The sequence below is a fragment of the Desmodus rotundus genome, chromosome 6, assembly GCF_022682495.2.
Source record: "Desmodus rotundus isolate HL8 chromosome 6, HLdesRot8A.1, whole genome shotgun sequence".
Lineage (NCBI taxonomy): Eukaryota > Metazoa > Chordata > Mammalia > Chiroptera > Phyllostomidae > Desmodus > Desmodus rotundus.
This window is the reverse complement of record NC_071392.1, coordinates 126051415-126069773: the sequence shown is the minus strand read 5'-3', so window position 1 is coordinate 126069773 and position 18359 is coordinate 126051415. Positions and strand designations below refer to the sequence as shown.

At 42.7% G+C, this 18359-nt stretch overlaps 1 protein-coding gene across 1 annotated transcript in view; it reads right to left on the bottom strand.

Moving 5' to 3' along the window:
- Positions 1-18359, bottom strand: part of ISM1 (isthmin 1) — a 75456-nt gene that overhangs the window by 13031 nt on the left and 44066 nt on the right. Inside the window, exons 2-3 of the mRNA XM_024559218.4 lie at positions 11589-11825; positions 780-1044 (exon numbers count right to left, since the gene is read on the bottom strand). Of these exons, the coding sequence (XP_024414986.1) occupies positions 780-1044; positions 11589-11825 (502 nt within the window). The remainder of the gene's footprint in view (positions 1-779; positions 1045-11588; positions 11826-18359) is intronic.

Genomic DNA, 18359 nt, shown 5'->3' with positions numbered 1-18359 from the left:
GGGGCACAAGAGCATGTGAACCTTTTTCAGGTTGCATCTGTCTTCTTGGCTGAGCTGGATATAGAGCATCCAGTGGATAACTCCCAGGCCCTAACAGTTGGTGGAGTGCCAAGATGGAAGGAACCTGGGCTTTGAATGACTGAGTACAGCTGAGTTCCCCCTACTCTGTCTCTTATCTCAGGTGAAAAATGAACTTTTGTTATTTAAATTACTGAATTTAAAAATTTTGCTATCTTAACTGTCTTACTCTAAGAAATGAGACACTAGAAGTCCTAACTTGGAGTCTTAAAATTTATTGGTGGGGAGGCCTTACTTGGATAACCTGTGAAGGGTATACTCATGCGGATTCCCAAGGGCCACACCACTGCCAATGTCAAACATAACACAGTGGCCTCGTCAAAGGAAGCAGCTGGACATCTGTTTTACTAAGTTGATTTTTCAATATGCATCTTTACAGTAAAATACAGAAGGAAGTTGATTTGGTGATTTCTTCTTTTAGAAATAAAAATTTTTTTTTGAAAAAGGCAGGACCTCAAAGACCCCTAACTAAAGAAATATTCTCTCCTAGGATAATTGGTGTGATTTTAAAATTATAGTCTTTCCAGAAAAATGTGGCTGCTGGTGCCTCCTGGGGGCTTTGGTGGAAGAGAGTCTTTATGAGGTATGCCTCATAGAAAACCAAAAGCCACATACTGTAAACTGGGTTTTGCTTGGCTCCATGTCCTCATTATCCTCATTTATTCTCCCCACCATTTTATATTACTGGGTGGTAAACTCACCATATTCTGGCTGCTCTTTGGTTTCAAAAGTGCGGTGGCCTGGGGCCGGACGGTCCCATCCCCGGAGAGGGTTGAGGAAGTTGCTGTCATCTGAGGTACTGTCGTACTTGTAGTCCTGGTCCCCGCTGTTGGCCCTTGACAAGGACAAGGACCTCTGCCACCAGGCCCGCCAGTCGGGGGATGGGACTGACCAGCTGGGCTTATTCTCCGGATGCTGATCTTTATCTGCTTCAGTGTCAGGACCATCCACCACCTCTATGGTGACCTGAAGAATTCAGAATAGGCCAGGGTCAATGAGGTGGGTGCCCCTAAGAAGAAAGTCTGAGAGAGTGGAGGCAAATGATTGGTGTGTCACTTGTGAAGGATAGCTGAGACTGCTGGGTGATACAGAATGGAAAACATCCAGGGGTGGCCCAAATGAACCCTATGACTAGAGAGAATGATGTACCTGGGCCTTGGGGTGGAAGGAGACACTTCATCACTAGGGTCCCTGATTTACTGATGATTGTACTGCTAGGAAGTCTTTAATTCAAGGAGTAAACATGTACTGTAAATGTTCCTGAAGCGACACAAGAATAATTGTAATAAAACTGGACACTTATTACTTATTGAGTACTAACTCTGTACCAGGCACTGTTCTAAATGCTCTTCCATGTTAACTTATTTAATCCTCAGAATAATCTTACAAGGTTGGGTGACTGGCCCCTGTGATTGCCCTGGATAAGATAGCACTGGCACTTCCTCCCATCATTGTATGTGAGTGCCACACCTCTCACCAAGAGGTCGAGTTTACTTTTTCTCCCTTTATATCTGGGATGGCCTTGAGACACACTTTGTCCAGTAGACTGTGGTAAGAGTTACAATGTGACAAACCTCATGAGGTCTTGCAGCTTCCAGTTTCATTCTCTTGGAATGAAAATTCCTACCATTATGTGAGGAAACCAGCCTAGACTACTGTGCACATAGAGACCACATGAAGAGGAAGACTACAGAGAGGAAAACCGAGGCTCCCCAGCTACTGGCCAGCTCCACAGTTCCAGTCATATCAGTGGGGCTATCTTGAATCCTCAGCCCAGTTGGGTCATCCCAGCTGATACCATGTGGTGCAGAGACGAGCTCTGCCAGCTGAGTCTTGCTCAAATTCCTGACCTACAAGGACCACAAGCAATCTAATGGTTGTTGCTTTAAGCTACTGAGTTTTGGGATGGTTGTCAGACAGCAACAGATAGCTTTTTATAGAGAGTAAACTGGCTAACAGAAATTAACGACATGCCTACACACAGCTAGTAACTGGCAGACATGGGTAGTCTAGCTCCAGAGCCCACACTCTTACCAAGTTTGCTACACTGCCCCTCAACAAGAAAGTAACAGAAGTCTTGTCCCCTCACGCAACTGAGGGAGCAAAGAGGCCACAGATGCCAGTGAGGCTGGATACTACAGGTTGGGTAGAGATGTGAACACAAGGTCTTCAAGGTCCAGGCTGTCACAGCTGTGATTTTCACTCATCCCGTAGTCCAGACCCAGCACATATACTCCTCCACCAGCCCTCAGGTTCAAAACAGATAGTTCCAGGGCCAAGGTCAGAACTTGCTCTTGGATTTACTGAGCCTAATTTGGAAAGCATGGGGCTGGAAGAATTCAGCTTCTTGGCTCTGAGAGACAATCAACATAGAGAAACTTGTTTAAAAAAATATAATAAAAACTCATTGGGCTCCTTTGGCCATCACATAGCTCTTGCAACACCTCCTGGATGAGTTATGTGCAAATGAATCAGAAACACGTGCTCCAAGTAATCAGCGCAAGATGTACTGGGCAGATGGATTTCTAGCTTTGCCCTAACCCAACATCTGAGAGAGTTGCTGGGATGCTCTGCCAAACTGTACCAGGGTGTGCCCATCCTGAGACAAACATCCACTTCTTTTTGTGTTAGGGATGGCAAGGTTTGAATTCTACTCATTTTGACATTCAAAGGAAGTTGCCCAGCTGATAGTGGGCCTGGGTTGTGGCCTTATTATGTCTAAACACAGGTCAAGTGTGTGACCTTCAATACCAGAGTATACTTGGGCTGTGGCAGGTCAAGTGCATCTTTCCTCTACTGTGGGATGCCTAGAAGGGCACCATTGGATTTATTCCATGCTACCATCATTACCCCATTCTTGTAAGCATCTCTTGCATATTTATAAATAGTTATGAAACCTCTAGTAATTTCCCGAAAAAGAAAAAAAAGGAAGAGAAGAAAATGTCTTCGTGTGTCTTGTGTCATAGCTGTTCACTAGAATGGATAATTGCTGGGGAATAGACAATGACTGGGACCCACACGCAACCCTGGAAAGGACAAGTGCAGAAGGAGTGCACTGCTGGGTAGTGACAGGGCACTGCTGAGCCTTTGGAGACAAAACCTTTCTCCTCTGCAGTCCCATCCCCCACTGCCTGCAGACAGAATAACTGAGCCTCAACAATCCTGTGCAAGGCTCTTAAGGGTCTTGGAGGGGAGAAGCTGCCAAGAGCCAGGCAAGCCTGCAATTATGGTAATGAAATCAGTCTCTGGGTAGGAGATAAGGGGGAACATGCCCAACGGTTTTGGTATTCCATTTGTATTCAGAGTAGAGTCAAAGGGATTGCCTAAACAAAACGTGCCCTGCAATTTCTCCAAGCTGGGAATAAAAACAATTTTATGTTTCAAGCTATTATTGTCAATATAATTCTTTTTCTTCCAAACTGGTTCTCAGATCCAAACAAAATAGATTTGTTGCCTGGCCAGGCAATGAGTAGCAAAATACAAATTTACTCCAAAAACTATATCGATGACTAAATCTCAACAGTTTAGAGGTTTCTATTTCCCCCTTTAATTTCTAGCCACTGCCTCAACTGAATTAAAAACAAAAAAACAAACAACCCCCCTTCCACAAACCTTAGGATCCACCTTTCCCTACAGTTAATGTGGAAACCTCATACTGATATCGAGAAGAAATCTAATCTTGAACCTGAAATTTCATAGGTGTACAATTAAAAAGACTTAATGAGCATGATCAATGACTTCTCAAATGATGGGGATTAGTTTTATGTTTCCTGTTGCTCTCATTCTGCTTACGTGTTCTTCAGCATCAAAGAGTCCTTTTATAAAAATGTCTTGAACAATAATTGATGTGATGAGCTTAAGGTGTGGGAGTGAGCACAGCAGATTTCCAAGCTGATAAAGACTCTAGATTTTACCATCTTTTCTTTTCCTTAATGCACATAATTGAAGTGTCTCAGTATATTTGTTTCTTCTGGACTTTTCCACACCATGAATCAAGACAATAAAAGAAAGAAAACGCTTTAAAACTATCCAAGTCCAACTTCTGGCACAGTCTCATCAGCTTCAAGAAACAAAGTTCAAAATCAGTGCCAGTTTGGGGAATTCTGTCCAAAATCAGGAAATGAGGATCCTATGCAATGTCATCGGTTTCTTTCTTCCTCTTGATAGTTAAAACAGTTATTAGAAACAAGTTCTTTATAATTTCTCTGAAAAGCACTTTCCATAGGAAAACTAACACAATTATCAGTCTAACTGATAATAAAGTACAAAATACAAATGCTTTGACCTTTTGAACTTGGGAGAATCTTCTAGAATCTTCTAGAATCTTCTAGCTCATTGGTCCTGTAAACCGTGAGAACTTGGTGACTAGGTGGTCATGAAATGGTATTTCCAGATAGTAAAATAAGCTCTGAGAGGTGAATGGATTCCTCAGAAAAACAGAGCATCCAGGGACAGGAAGACAGTCTCCAGTGAAGAATTGGGCCCCAGACTACCTACCTGCCTTCCTCAACAACTGTGAGCTACAGAAAGAAGAAAAAATGGACCAGGAGGGTACATAATCCCTTCTTCTCAGACTCACTGATGCTCTTTTTTTCTTAAGTATATTTTATTAATTATGCTATTACAGTTTTCCCAATTTTTCCCCTTTTATACCCCCTCCATCCTGCACCCTCCTACCCTCCAGCATTCCTCCCCCTTAGTTCATGTCCATGGATTGTACATATAAGTTCTTTGAATTCTCTGTTTCCTATACTATTCTTGACCTCTCCCTGTGTATTTTATACCTACCAATTATGCTTCTTATTCCCTGTACCTTTCTCCCATATTCCTCCCCTTCCCCTCCCCACTGAAAACTCTCCATGTGATATCCAATTCTCTGATTATGTTCTTGTTCTAGTTGTTTGCTTAGTTTTTGTTGCTTTTCTTTTTTTTAGGTTCAGTTGTTGATAGTTGTGAGTTTGTTGTCATTTTAATGTTCAGAGTTTTTGATCTTCTTCAATTTCTTAGATAAGTCCTTTTACCATTTCACATAATAAGGGTTTGGTGATGATGAACTCCTTTAACTTGACCTTATCTGGGAAGCATTTTATCTGCCCTTCCATTCTAAATGACAGCTTTGCTGGATAGAGTAATCTTGGATGGAGGTCCTTGCCTTGCATGACTTCAAGTACTTCTTTCCTGTCCCTTCTTGCCTGTAAGGTTTCTTCTGAGAAATCAGCTGATAGTCTTATGGGCATTCCTTTGTAGGTAACTGTCTCCTTTCCTATTGGTGCTTTTAAGATTCTCTCTTTATCTTTAATCTTGGGTAACTTAATGATGATGTGGCTTGCTGTGTTCCAATTTGGGTCCAACTTCTTTGGGACTCTCTGAGCTTCCTGCACTTCCTGGAAGTCTATTTCCTTTGCCAGATTGGGGAAGTTCTCCTTCATTATTTGTTCAAACAAGTTTTCAATTTCTTGCTGTTGTTCTTCTCCTTCTGGCACCCCTGTAATTCGGATATTGGAATGTTTAAAGTTGTCCCAGAGGTTCCTATGCTTCTCCTTATTTTTTTGAATTCTTGTTTCTTCATTCTGTTCTGGTTGGATGTTTATTTCTTCCTTTTGTTCCAAATCGTTGATTTGAGTCCTGGTTTCCTTCCTGTCACTGTTGGTTCCCTGAATATTTTGCTTTACTGCACTTTGGGTATCCTTCACTTGTTCTTTCATTTTGCGATCAAGCTCAATCAGTTCTGTGAGCATTTTGATTACCAGGGCTTTGAACTCTCCATCAGGTAGTTTGGCTATCTCCTCATCACTTAGATCTCTTTCTGGAGTTTTGCTGTTCTTTCACTTGGGCCCTATTTCTTTGTCTCGGGGCTCCTGCCAAGTTGTAAGGGGGCGGGGCCTTAGGTATTCACCAGGGCAACCCTCTTTGCTGTGCTGCAGCACTGTCTGTAGGGGAGGGGCAAGAGAAGGAACAATGCAGCTCACTTGCTCAGCTCTAGCCCCACTTTCCAAAGAACACTCATGTGAGACTGGGAGTTTCTCCCATCGTGGCAACCACCACCATAGTCCACAGTCAGCTCTGAGTCTCAGTTTCCCATTCAGTCAGTGCTGCCCACATAGTACATTGCCTTGCTGCAGGTCCTTTCTGCCAGTCCCACCAGAGTGGCCCTCCACCTTGCCATGGGTTCTCTCTGTCCACCCATCTTACTGGTCTGGTTGGTCTGGTTGACTGTTTCTTTAATTCCTTGGTTGTCAGAGTTCCATGCAGTTTGATTTTCTGGCACTTCTGGTTTTTCATTGATTTTAGATTGGTTGTTATCCTCCTTTTAGTTGTGCAAGGAAGTGAAGGGTTTCTACCTACGCCTCCATCTTGGCTGGAACTTGAATCTCACTGACACTCTAAAAACAACTCTGACCAACCTGGCTAACTGTCATTAATGCTTTGATACTTGCAACATGCACAAAGACTGTTGCTCACTCTACAGAAGTTAGACCTAAATTTTAGGCACAGAGACTGGCTTGGGGAATTCGATTTTCTGAGGTGAACAGCAAGGAAGATGTAGAGCCGATCTCAAAAGTAAGTTTTCTGATTTCCGACTGTTTTATACACATTTCCTCTGACACCTTTATTACATTGTCATCACCAGCCAGCATCTATTCTTTTGGGAAAGCTCATCATATAGCCCTCTGCTAAGCGCTTCCCATGGTGATCTCACTTAATCCTCATAACAACCCTACTCCTATGTAGTATTATACTACACAGATATTCATAGGTAGTATTATCATTTTGATTTTACGGCAAGGAAACTGAAGCATAGAGAGGTCAAGTAACCTGCATGAAGCTATGGAAGCCAGTGAGGATCTGAACAATACAGGTTTGTCCCCATGGGTGTGTGGGCTTAGGTCTTGGGCACAAATTTCTTGATTGTCACTCAGCCAAACCTGCCATTCCAAAGTGTATTAGCAAAAAAAGATAAAGGGAAATCAGAAGTATAAGCACGTACAACATTTAGAGCCCTGGCCAGCTCATTTGCTTGTATCTTGTGGCACTCAAGAGGCCTATGGCCATGTAAATAGGTCTGTGCATGAAAAAAGGCCATTAGATGACTATTTTTAAGTCTCTTTCAATGGAAGAAAAGAAATAAGTATATTAGTTGAAATGAATACTAATCTCAGCTTGATCCAGAAAAGAGAAGTAGTTGGTTGTGACTAGCTACTGTGGTAATGAATTGATGCAGTAAGCCTAATAATGAGTTTATTTTAGAGATTTTTGTCTTTGCTATCTGACCATCAGCTACAGACCAAAAACCCAAGGATATTAAAGTTCAAGTCTAACTTGTCCTGGGGGATCTATTTTCTTTCCTGAAGGATTTATTTATTTATTTTTAACAAAACCCAACTTCTTGTATTGTTTTAAATTTAATATGGAGATTGGGTTCAGGGGTTTGAGGCTATTTCTTTCTATTTTGCACATTGTTGTTTTTTTCCCCACTCACTTCCACAGCCTGAAGCCAGTCTTACAATGGAGAGTCTGATCCACTTGGGATAGAGGCCACCTGGCTTAGGAGGGTTAAAAAAAAGCTCTACAAAGCAGGGCTTTTTAAAAGGTTTCCCTTCCTAAAAGTCAAGAGGCCCAAGAGGGATGTGGCCCCTTGCCTGGGTTCAGCATTGTCATTTTGGTAAGGTGTGGGCTGTTTGGCAGGAGGAATAGTGGACCCCAGCCCTGGGGCGTGGGAAACACTTCCAGACACCGGAGGGGCTGGGGGTGTTTCGGAGCGAGGGATATCGAATTCCTGTTCAGCTACCCGGCTCCAGTCAGGGATAAATAGGTGGGGGTGAGGGGCAAGTTGCCAGGGGAGGGAGGAGACAGGCCTGGGGCCCTGGTAGCGGAAGCCAACCGACTGATGCGCCCCTTCACCTGTCTTCACTCTGTTCCCCAGGGAGAGAAAATGCTTTCAGGGGACCACAGTGACCAGCAGGGCTGTCTGCTTGGCTGAATCAGTCTGTGTCAATCCGGTGGATTTCAACAAAAGAGCAGTGCTCACAAGAAGGGGAGAGGGCTGCCAACACGGAGACCATCACCCCCTTTTAGGAAGTACCTCATATTTGGAAGGACCACCAGGGAACTTGGTTTACTCAAGTGCAGTGGTGCATGGGGCTGCTGCAGCCAGCACTGTGTGTGTGCATGCACACACATGTGCATGCCCATGTGTATGTACAGGCACACACACTTACATGCAGACCTAGGGCCAGGGCTCCCAGGGGTAGCAGCTGCTTCATTCTTTCTTTGAACATCTTTCTGAGTGAACATTAACCTTTTGTGGTCTTCTAGAAAGAGAAGGCCAGAAATGCAGCTGGAGTTTCTTTTCTTTAGGGCCAACAGGTCATTTGATCAATAAAACACAGGCCACCTCACCCCTCTCTCTGTACTGCCTGCAGAAGATTAACAGACACAGGGATTGTGCAAAGAAAAAGGACTGACCTGATGTGGCAGTGGGCAAAAAGATGGTGTTGGCCTAGTCTTTTGTAGTTTTTTACTTTAATGGTATCTGGGTTGGGGTTGCATTGGTTTCTAAGCCATTCTGCTAATAACCCTGATATTTGAAGCTATAGGGAAACCTATGTTCTTGGGGATGATGGTGATTTTTACTTTTTAAAGGGTAACTCAAAAGCATGGGGACCTCATGGGAGTGGCCCTATTCCTCTTCCAACCCTGTGCTCCAAAGCATTTCTTTCAGAAGCAGAACCTGGGGGTGAGCTTCTTGTTCCTGTGCTGGGGTGGGGGTAAGACAGTGAAAACAAAGCACCAATTGTTTTTACCTGTTACAAATCTATATGAACAGGTGGCTTGGGGTCTCAGAGAAGAGGGCAAATAATTTCCGCTTGTACTATCTCAGCACCTTTGTGATGGCACATGGGGAAGCTGCATTTGATAAAAGTCCAAGAGGCTTTGCCAGAGTGAGCCATGTGTGGCCTTCTCATAACTCACTCTCCATTTAATTAAATACTTCCTCATCTCACTCTAGTTTTCTCCACACCTACGAGGCCCAACAGCTCCCTTGGCCCTCAGGAAACCTGCTAAAACTGCTCTGAAGCTTTATGTACCTCCCATCTGGCTAAACAACACAGCTTATTATGATGACAAATGAATCACAAGGTGCCTGCTCTCCTGAGCTTACGCTCAGCTCCATCACATGGGCTGCAGAGGCTCAGCACTCACGGTTGCCTGTTTATTCTTTTTGGCAAAGTAATGTGGGTTCTCAGCTCTGTGGATCCCAACTGCCTTTGCACCTCTGCTCTACCCTAACATTAAGGTAACATTTTAAAAAGGGTCCTAGTGGGGTCTAGGTGGAGTACAAGGATTTCCTGACAGATGAATTTATCTGTGAGAGAGAAAGGGTATCCTGAGAAATTTGGTTTTTAGGAGAAGCCCCATGCACTAAGTAGCATTTCAGGGAGGGGAAGCACTCCCAGGAGCCTTGCATTCCTCTGCATCCATGCATATTCTTGTAACTTTACTTTAGTGATTTTTAATCTATTACACCAATAGTTCAGTCCTCAGTATTAAGCCCCTGCCTGACATTTCCCACCTTTGGGAAAAAAGTGAGCCAAAGCAAGCCTAAAATTTTTCCAGGCATGGCCTAAGCACCTTGGGGGTGAGGGCAGTTTGGTCCTGGTCCCATAAAATCTGTGGACAAGAAAAAAATTGCTTCCTATAGATGAAGGCAGGATGGGCAGTGATGTTGAGCAACAGTAAGGAGATGTCCATGTTTTTGTTTTTGGGGTTTTTTTTTTTTTTGCCAAGTGGATCTTTTGTTCTTTATCAGAGAGCCATGTGGCCAGTTCCTGGAGAGAGGACAGTGGAGCAAAAAACCTGTTTTTTCAATTAATCAGTTAAAACAATACAAGACTCATCAGACATGAATTGGGGCATGCAGCAATTTCTATAAATGGGTTGTCAAAGAGTGACCTCCAAAACATTTTTTCACCTCTGTACCATCAACACTGACTGCTCTGCCCTACACCTTCCCGTCCATTCAATCTGCTTACCATGGAACATAATTTTTCCTCTCTGTCTCCATAATCCCTCAGGCACAGTTGGCGGTGGTAGCTTGGATTTTCACACCTATGTCATTTTCTGGAGGAAAAAGGGCTTATATTTCTTAATTTCCCAGAGCCTAACACAGAGTTTTACCTGCAGTAGGGGTTGCCCTATGTGGGTGTATTCTCAGTGACATTTGTTAGCCACCAGGACACTGCTGTTATAAGCAAAGCAACTCTAGCCAAGGAAACCTGATCTAAACTGGTGTCCTGTGGAGAGTGTCAGTCTTGAGAGAGAGACAGTTAACTTAATTAAGGATCAATTGCTCTGGGGTCAGGTTCAGGAAGTTTCTGCCTTGTAAACTAATTGTAATTTGATGCAGAGAGGAAGAATAAGGAAAAGCCAGCCTTCCTGGAATGAAATGAATCGAGAACAAAGTTGGAAAGTATGGAAGCAGGCAAAGAGAACAGGAGCTGCACAGGGACTAGGTTGCCCAGGTAAAGGACCCTCTCCCAGATGTCATGGGACCATCTCTGGGGAAAAAACAGAGGGAGATCTAAGCAAAATTCAAAATTAAGAGTTTGTCTCTGAAACATTAATTGGTGGGTATTCCTAGGCACTGGAGAGCCTGGATTTGAGTCCCCATGATACTGTTTACTAGCCATATGACCTTGGGCACACCAACAGTAACTTCCTAAGTACTAATCACATTATTGATAATATTGGGAAAATGACCTGTGCTTCATAAGGTTGTTGGGAGAGTCAAATCAGATCAACATTTGCTTTGTAAAATCTATTGTGCTATTTCAGTGTAGGTGAGTAACGTCATTTTCAATCCCAGGACCCCCTTTGCATAACCTTCTATTTCCTTCAGCTTTATCCCACTCCATCTTATTGGTGTATGTTCATCTCCCCCCCCTTAGGAGCTTTTGTCCTCACCTCTCTTCTTCTTGTCAAAAACATCTTTTTATCAGTCATTTAAACTTTAGAGCAATTGAAGTGTTGTCACCTCCTGAAGGGATTTCTGGTAACCAGGGCAAGCTAGAGCTTTTGGGGAACACTGGCTTCCTGAGCACCTGTGAAATCATGCTATGATTTGCCTCATCCACTCACATGCTAGATTGGCCCTTTCCCACAGCTTCCATGTTTTATCAATTTCAGGGCATATTATTTTGATTTGTTTTGTTTTTACATTTCAATGCCTCTGATTTATCAGAATGTATCGTATCACCATTGTGTCATGCTTTCATTAGTAATGTTTTATCTTTTTAGTGGTTTATCAAATAATGGTGAATCTCCCAATCAAGGGTGTACCACAGACGAAATACAACACTGTTCTTAGAGAGATGACACAATCAAAAGCAGGACTCATTAAGGGGTTAAAAAGAAAGGGGAGGAAAGGCAGTAGCTGCTTTGAAATCAGATCAGGAAACAAAGAGATGGACTGTTTCATTTTCTTCCACCTTTCAGCTGCTAAGCTTTACCTGGATATTTGGATTCTGCCCATTGATATCAGCTTTGGAAAGATCTGGAAAGTTTGGTAGATCAAGGAGAAAAGATTTGGGACCGTCTCTTTGCAGTGAAGGGTGCCCAGCCTCTTGCTGGAATCGTCTGGGGAAGGGTTGGTGTGCAGCCTGGTGGTCCAGATGCTCCCCTGGTACTTCTTTGGAGAAAGGAGAGCTGCTTTCTGATGTAGAGTCACTTTCCACATTGAGGTTATTCTAAAACAAACAAGTAAATGAACAAATAAATAGGGCATGATTTAAAAATACCACTTTTAACAGTCTATTCAATTCAGAGAGCTAGAAGAACGCAGTGGCTTCTTGCAGGATTGTATTCACAACTCATTTTCATTCCCCTGTGGTTTAATTCTCCATCTTGAATAAGCCAAAGCATCAGGAAACTTCTTGTAGTCTGCTACTTGGGAATTTTCTGAGGGTAAAGGAGTTATGGGCTATTTATTAAACATCAAACGCATCAACACAAAAGTACTATTTTGAAGGACAGTAGGTGCTCATTTAGAATTGGAATCAAATTATGTTTTCCTTTTCACAGGTTCAACTGATTAATCACTCTAGCTTTAATAGTTATAGCCCCATAGTCCAGGGTTTGTTTCTTTGCTGTGGGTCATGGAACTAAAGATCTTACCAAATAGAATACAATACTTGATTTAAATAATTGATTATATCCATTCACCCATTCATTTATCTCCCTTTCCTTCCTTCCTTCCCTCTTCCTTCCTTCCTATGTGCCTTCCTTCCTTCCAATCAACAAATGCCAACCACATACTAGGCACAGGAGATACAGCCATAAACAAGACAGACATGACCCTATACTCTTGATGTATAGATCTAGTTGAGGGGAATAAACAATAAATATATGGATGAATAAATAAAATCAGATCAGAGAGTGGTGATTGCTAAGAAGAAAAGAAAGAAGAAAATGATAGAGAGCAGCCAGGGACACCATTAAGATAGCTGGGGAAACTTCTCTGAGAAAGTGACATCTGACATGAGACTTGAACAAGAGAAGAAGGCATCCTGCAAAGATCTGTGGGGAGAACACTCTAGTAGCAGAAATTATGTGTAAGGCAGTCCTGAGGTGGGGAATGAATGTGGCTCATTTGAGGGACAGAAAGAAGGTCAGCAAGGCTGGTGTGGAGTGAAGGAGGGAAGAACAGCATGAAATGAATATGAAGAGAGGAAGGTAGCGGAAAAAAAGTGACACAAAGGCATTCTAAAAATGTAATGCCGTTATTCTGAAAAGTGCAAGTCTGTTGTTTTACCCAGCTAGTGAAAAATGTCTCTATTTAGTTGTCACTTGGGGAAAGTTTCCCAGTGATTGAGGAGTGTAGAAATTGTTGGACTTCTTCCCCAAACCAGCCCTTCTCCTCGCATTCTCTTTGGACCTTTCGTTGGATGCTTCCTCTATCCCTTCAGAGATGGCATTTTCATGTTTACTGGTGGAGAGAGATGTGGAGATAGAATTTCACCAGCCCTTGGGTCAGTGGTTAATGTTCTTGTTATTCTTGGGCATGTTTTGGGGTTTGGAGCGTATATTCCAGCACACTGTCTCCACACGCACTCCCTGCCCCCCCTCCACAGTGCTTCTGACCTAGCCAAAGGGTTACATCTGGTATCAAAACACTCCGGACTCTGAGTCCCCAAAGTCAAGCATGTCCCAGGGATGAAACTTATGCAGCATATAAATATATTCTGAGAGAGCTAAGGTGAGAGGATGGATTGTTCTTTAAACAGAAATCAGCTTTGTGGATGATCCAAGAGGCCAAGAAGAGGACTAGGATAGACAGCATGTCTGTGGTCTCCTCTTTAAAACATGAAATTGCACAGGGGTTGCTGGGTGCTCTCAGCATGTTTTTGCTTGCCCTCTCTTTTTGCTCAGGAGATGTGGCTGGGGTAATGTCTTTGTTCACCTTTCCACCCACCTCTCTGCCATGGTTTTTGTCTCCTGGCACTGATCAACTCATCAGAGGCCAAGTGTATTGTGCTGAAATTGGGTCCAGTGTATGGAGAGAGAGAGAGAGAGAGAGAGAGAGAGAGAGAGAAAGAGAAAGAAAGCACATACTATGTCTTTCCTCAACATGAGGCCTCTCTATCACAGCCCAAGAGGAGGTAACTAAATGCGATTGTTCCCTTGCTTTTCTCCCTGGATCCCCAAACCTAAAACTTCCCCAACAGTGTTAGTGAGGCCGGTTGAAATCTCAAGGAAAATTTTTTTTGCACAGATTTGGGAATATAAGTTTCAGAAGGGCCTAGGATTTGCTTACCAGTTGCTTGAGGGATCCCCTGTAAACTCAGTCTTAACTTCATTGTAGCAACTGGGAGTTACTGCTTAATTGTGTTAAAAAGGAAGCTCTCTATATTTTTCCCTGTAATGAAGTACTCTTTCTCCTACTAAAACATATTTTAGAAGAAGAGATAAGAAATCTATTTTTGCTGCTATTTGGCATTTTGCTTAGATGGCTGAAAAGACAAGAATCACCGCTGATTGGTTTCTTGATCTGGCTCTGGAATTTTTCCCAGTAGGAGATACTCTACCACAGAGTGATCCTGGCTCAGCCAGAGACCAAGAAAAAAACCCTTCAATGTCTCTGTAGTTCAATGACCCCCATGTAAAACAGAGCAGATTATATGGAGAGTTCTGTACCTTCCCAGCAGGATAGTCAAGATAACTCAGGTTGGGTTGTATCTACACATGAAAAGAGAAGTATAGAGTTAGGCGATTGACTGGACAATTCAGGCCACATTTGCCTCTGCTGGGAATAGACTGGGACTAAAGTATGTTTTGGCTTGAGTTAGGCATGTGATTGTGGCCTTTCTCCATCTTTCTCCATTCCTTCCCTTTCCCTGCCCATAGCCACCCTGCCCTAGCTCAGTGTTTGTAAAGGATTTGGAAGAAGGGAGGTAATAAAGAAATGCTCATCACAATCTCTGAATATCTGAATTACTCTTGCATCTCTGCCTCAACATATTTATCTAGAAACCTTGGCTCCCTGCAGTGGCATGCCCCCAAACTCTTCAGAAACTGGAAGTCCTAGGATGGGGAAGGTGTCTTACCATGTCTCATAAAATGAAACTCAACTTTATTCAATAGGTAATAAGGTTCTGGAGTAGCCATTATTTTGATAATGTAGATTTTGAATTTGGGGCAGGAGATGGCAGACAATGCTAACAACACAGGAAAAGGTGTTTTCATCCTTTCTTAAGGATACACTGCCTACTTTCCTTACCAAGGCCCCATTGCAGGTCTTCACTGATGAACACCATTCATGTCTCATCAAGTTCACTCACTGAACATCCCACTTAAATTATACTAGCAGAATGAATATTCTCAGGATTGGTAGATCTCAAAGTAAATACTTAGTTTGTGTTTTATTCAGGAAAACAAACATCCTTCCTTGAAGACAACAGCTTAGGAAAGTCTAAGAATTGAAGAAATGTCACTGTTCTTTCCAAAGTGTGGCAGGATTAATTTTGCCTAAATTCAAATGTCATGAGGGGGTTTGCTCAGTTTAGGAAAATGTTTCTTTACCCACAATCTGTCTTTGAGTTGATTGATCTTTAAACTGTGACAGTGCTATAGCTCCAGGACCAATGTTCTCTCTTTAACTCTTAATTTGGCAACTGTGACTGCCAATAAAAAGAATAGAAGAACCAAAGTTATTATATGGCTTATACACATGCACTGTTCAAGTGCTGAAGTAGGTGACGTCCCGTGGCCAAACTGTCCAGCTACTGCTGATGTTCCCCATCTTTGTGCATAGCTCCTATCCTTCCATTATTTTACAGCTTATTCTTATTTAAAATAGGAATAAAATAATAATAACATGTCAATAATAATGAAATAGGCTCCATGCTCATGCAGCCTAGTATTTTGCCTTAGACCTCAGTATTGTGGCAGACATTGTCACTGCCTACCCAATATGCGTTCTTCTTTTTATTATTCAGTGTTTGATTCAGGTGGCAAGGCACCTGGCTAAAACTACATTTCCCAGCATCCACTGCAGCCAGAGGTGACCAAATGGCACAGCCCTGTCCATTGTGATGTAAGTGGAAGCTGCTGAATCAGAGGCAGTTTGCCTTTTGCCTTTCTCTCTTCCACTTTCTACTGCTGGAAATGTGGATATTGGAGCTTGAATGGACTGAAGCAGCCAGCAAGCATGAGGATGAAGGCCATACTCTAAAGGTGGCTAAATGGAAAGACAAAGGGGCCTGGGTTTCTGATTGCATTGTAGAGCCATCAGACGAGTCCTGGAATGGTGAACTATGAACTTTTTTTTTTTACCATTTTCATCATTATTAATGTTAATCTTGACAGTGCTGTAGCAGCAGTATAAGTTCCCTGTTGTGACTTTGACTCTAACCATGACTATCAATAAAAAAAGGAGAAGCCCTGTTTACCCAAGCGACTCTAAGTTGAGTTCTCTGTTCTTGGCAATAGGGCATAATCCCCAGCTGATGACGTACTGACAGGGCATTTAGTGAGGCATCATGGTAAACTTCACAATGGCAACCAGGCTACAGATGCTCAGCTCTGCTGCTAATTTTCCTAACATCCTATGCTAGCTTGGCCATCTATACCCTTCTCTATACATATTCAGAATCTTCTCATTGTTTTAGCATCTTTACATTACATTACTCAAATCTATTACTCACTGTATAATGCAATATTTCCTTTAATTTGTCCTAAAATACTATCATTACATTTTAAGGAGTTTGCCATTGCTAAAAGAGCTCCTTAGAAAAAATAAATGGCTGATTCCAGAGCTTGGGCAGAAAAGCATAGGTGAGTTTGGGATACTTTATTGTGGCAGAGAGCAAGGAACCTTTCAGTGATTAAGAGTGTCCTCTTTAAAGAACACAGGAGCCAGCGTGAAGGGGCCCCATTGCCCAAAGATTAGACAATTTGGACATCAAAACAAAAAGTTTGTGGTTGACTATCACACATTGAGTATGAAAATCTCTGAGCCTATGATACTCACAAAAGAGGGAAAGAGAGAAACTACTGTCACCATTCAAGGTAGGAATTTATAACACTCCTTACTTTGAACATTGGTAATAGAAAGAAAGAAGGATTTTCCTGAGGAAGTAATAATTGAGCTGAGATTGAAAAGGTGAGCAAAAGTGAAGCAGATGAAAAGAACAGAGCAGAGGGAGAGATGGGCCATTGACTATTGTGGGTGAAAGAATATGGTGAGTGTAGACTTCCGAATACCTGACGTGGCCTGGTATAGTAATCCAAAGGATATAAGCACTAGAATGGAGGGGGTGTTAGGATCCAGGCCACTCTGCTGTCTTAGTAACAGACCACTCAGTTAAATAATATAAATGCCAGGCCCACCTCTACAACATCTTGACCTGCCAGCTATTGATCTGAAAGCTTTCTATCATAGTGTGTTGTGACTTTTCCACTAGACCACTTCCTTGGTGGCATTCTCTGGACATCTGGAAGCTTGCTGAATCTATCTGTGCTGGGATCTCTTCCCTCTCCCCTTGTCCTCAACAGTTGGCCCTATGCCCCTGAAAAGCCCTGCCAAGATGAACTAAAAGAGAAAAATCTCTCATCTGTAGACTGGGAACAATTTCTAACATGACAAGCCCAAGTGTTTTATTATTTATGTCCTTTCTCCCTAGGACATCACTGGCCCAAGACCAAAGATGCCCAACCACTGCCTTCAGCTGCTGCATGGCCACAGCTGCTCATTTTGGCTATCCTTGTGACCAAGGTGGATTACCACAGCCACATCAAAGTCAAAGTTGTCACACTGGTCAGAGTTCCTAGCTAGTCATTTGGCATTGGCAGAGGGAGGGGGAGAGGATCTTTGGAGAACCAAGCCACAGTGCAAATTTGGGTGATCAGCTCCAGGGGGAGACCAAGTTGTGAAAATGGGTGATGGGATCCACCTTTGGAACAAGTGTGCTAAGTGTTGTCTCAGTCTACAAACAGCCACCTGCCCTATTCTGCAAATACCAACCAAAGGCTGGTGTGTAAAAACAGGCCTAATCTGAGCACTTCCAGAACCTCCAGAAGAAGCAAAAACTAGTAAGAAATTGTGGCTGGCTAGGACAGCTTTAGTGCTATTAAAAAAAAAAAGGCGGTAGTAAGTGTTCCCACATTAACACAACCAGGCAGACTTCTAGGAGGCAGACGGGATGGCAGATTTCTGGAGGGCAAAGAACAGGCCATATCTGCAATCTCAAACCCCACACTCTCCAATTCCACAAGCTCAGGAGGCACCCAATAAGTACTAGTTGATGATAATGATGGCCACAGGCCTAGTTAGATTTTATTTTAATTAGACTCAGGCTATAGGCCTCATTACCCCTCATGTGGCTTTTATGTGGGATTCTAAAGAAAAAAAAATCTGGGAATCTTCTATTGAAGATATTAAAGAAGATATTATTAGCAATGCTTTGGTCTCATAGACTTTGAACAACAAACAACAGAGATTATAATTAACATCACTGCAGCCTCTCTCCTTAAAACATACTAACAATATAGCTAATTAGCAATATGTCCTCATTTGGGGCTGGACATCTGCATATTATTATCGACAATGCTTGTTTCCTTTTCCCAGATTAAAGGAAGCCATACTGCACCCAGGCATATGGCTGCGCTCCTTCCACATTAAAACACTCCGTTTCCTTCTACCCACGATAAACACACTCAGGATTTTATCTGTGCTGGGCATCGATTTTTGTCTGGAACACTTCCACGTGTCTAAAAATAAGTTC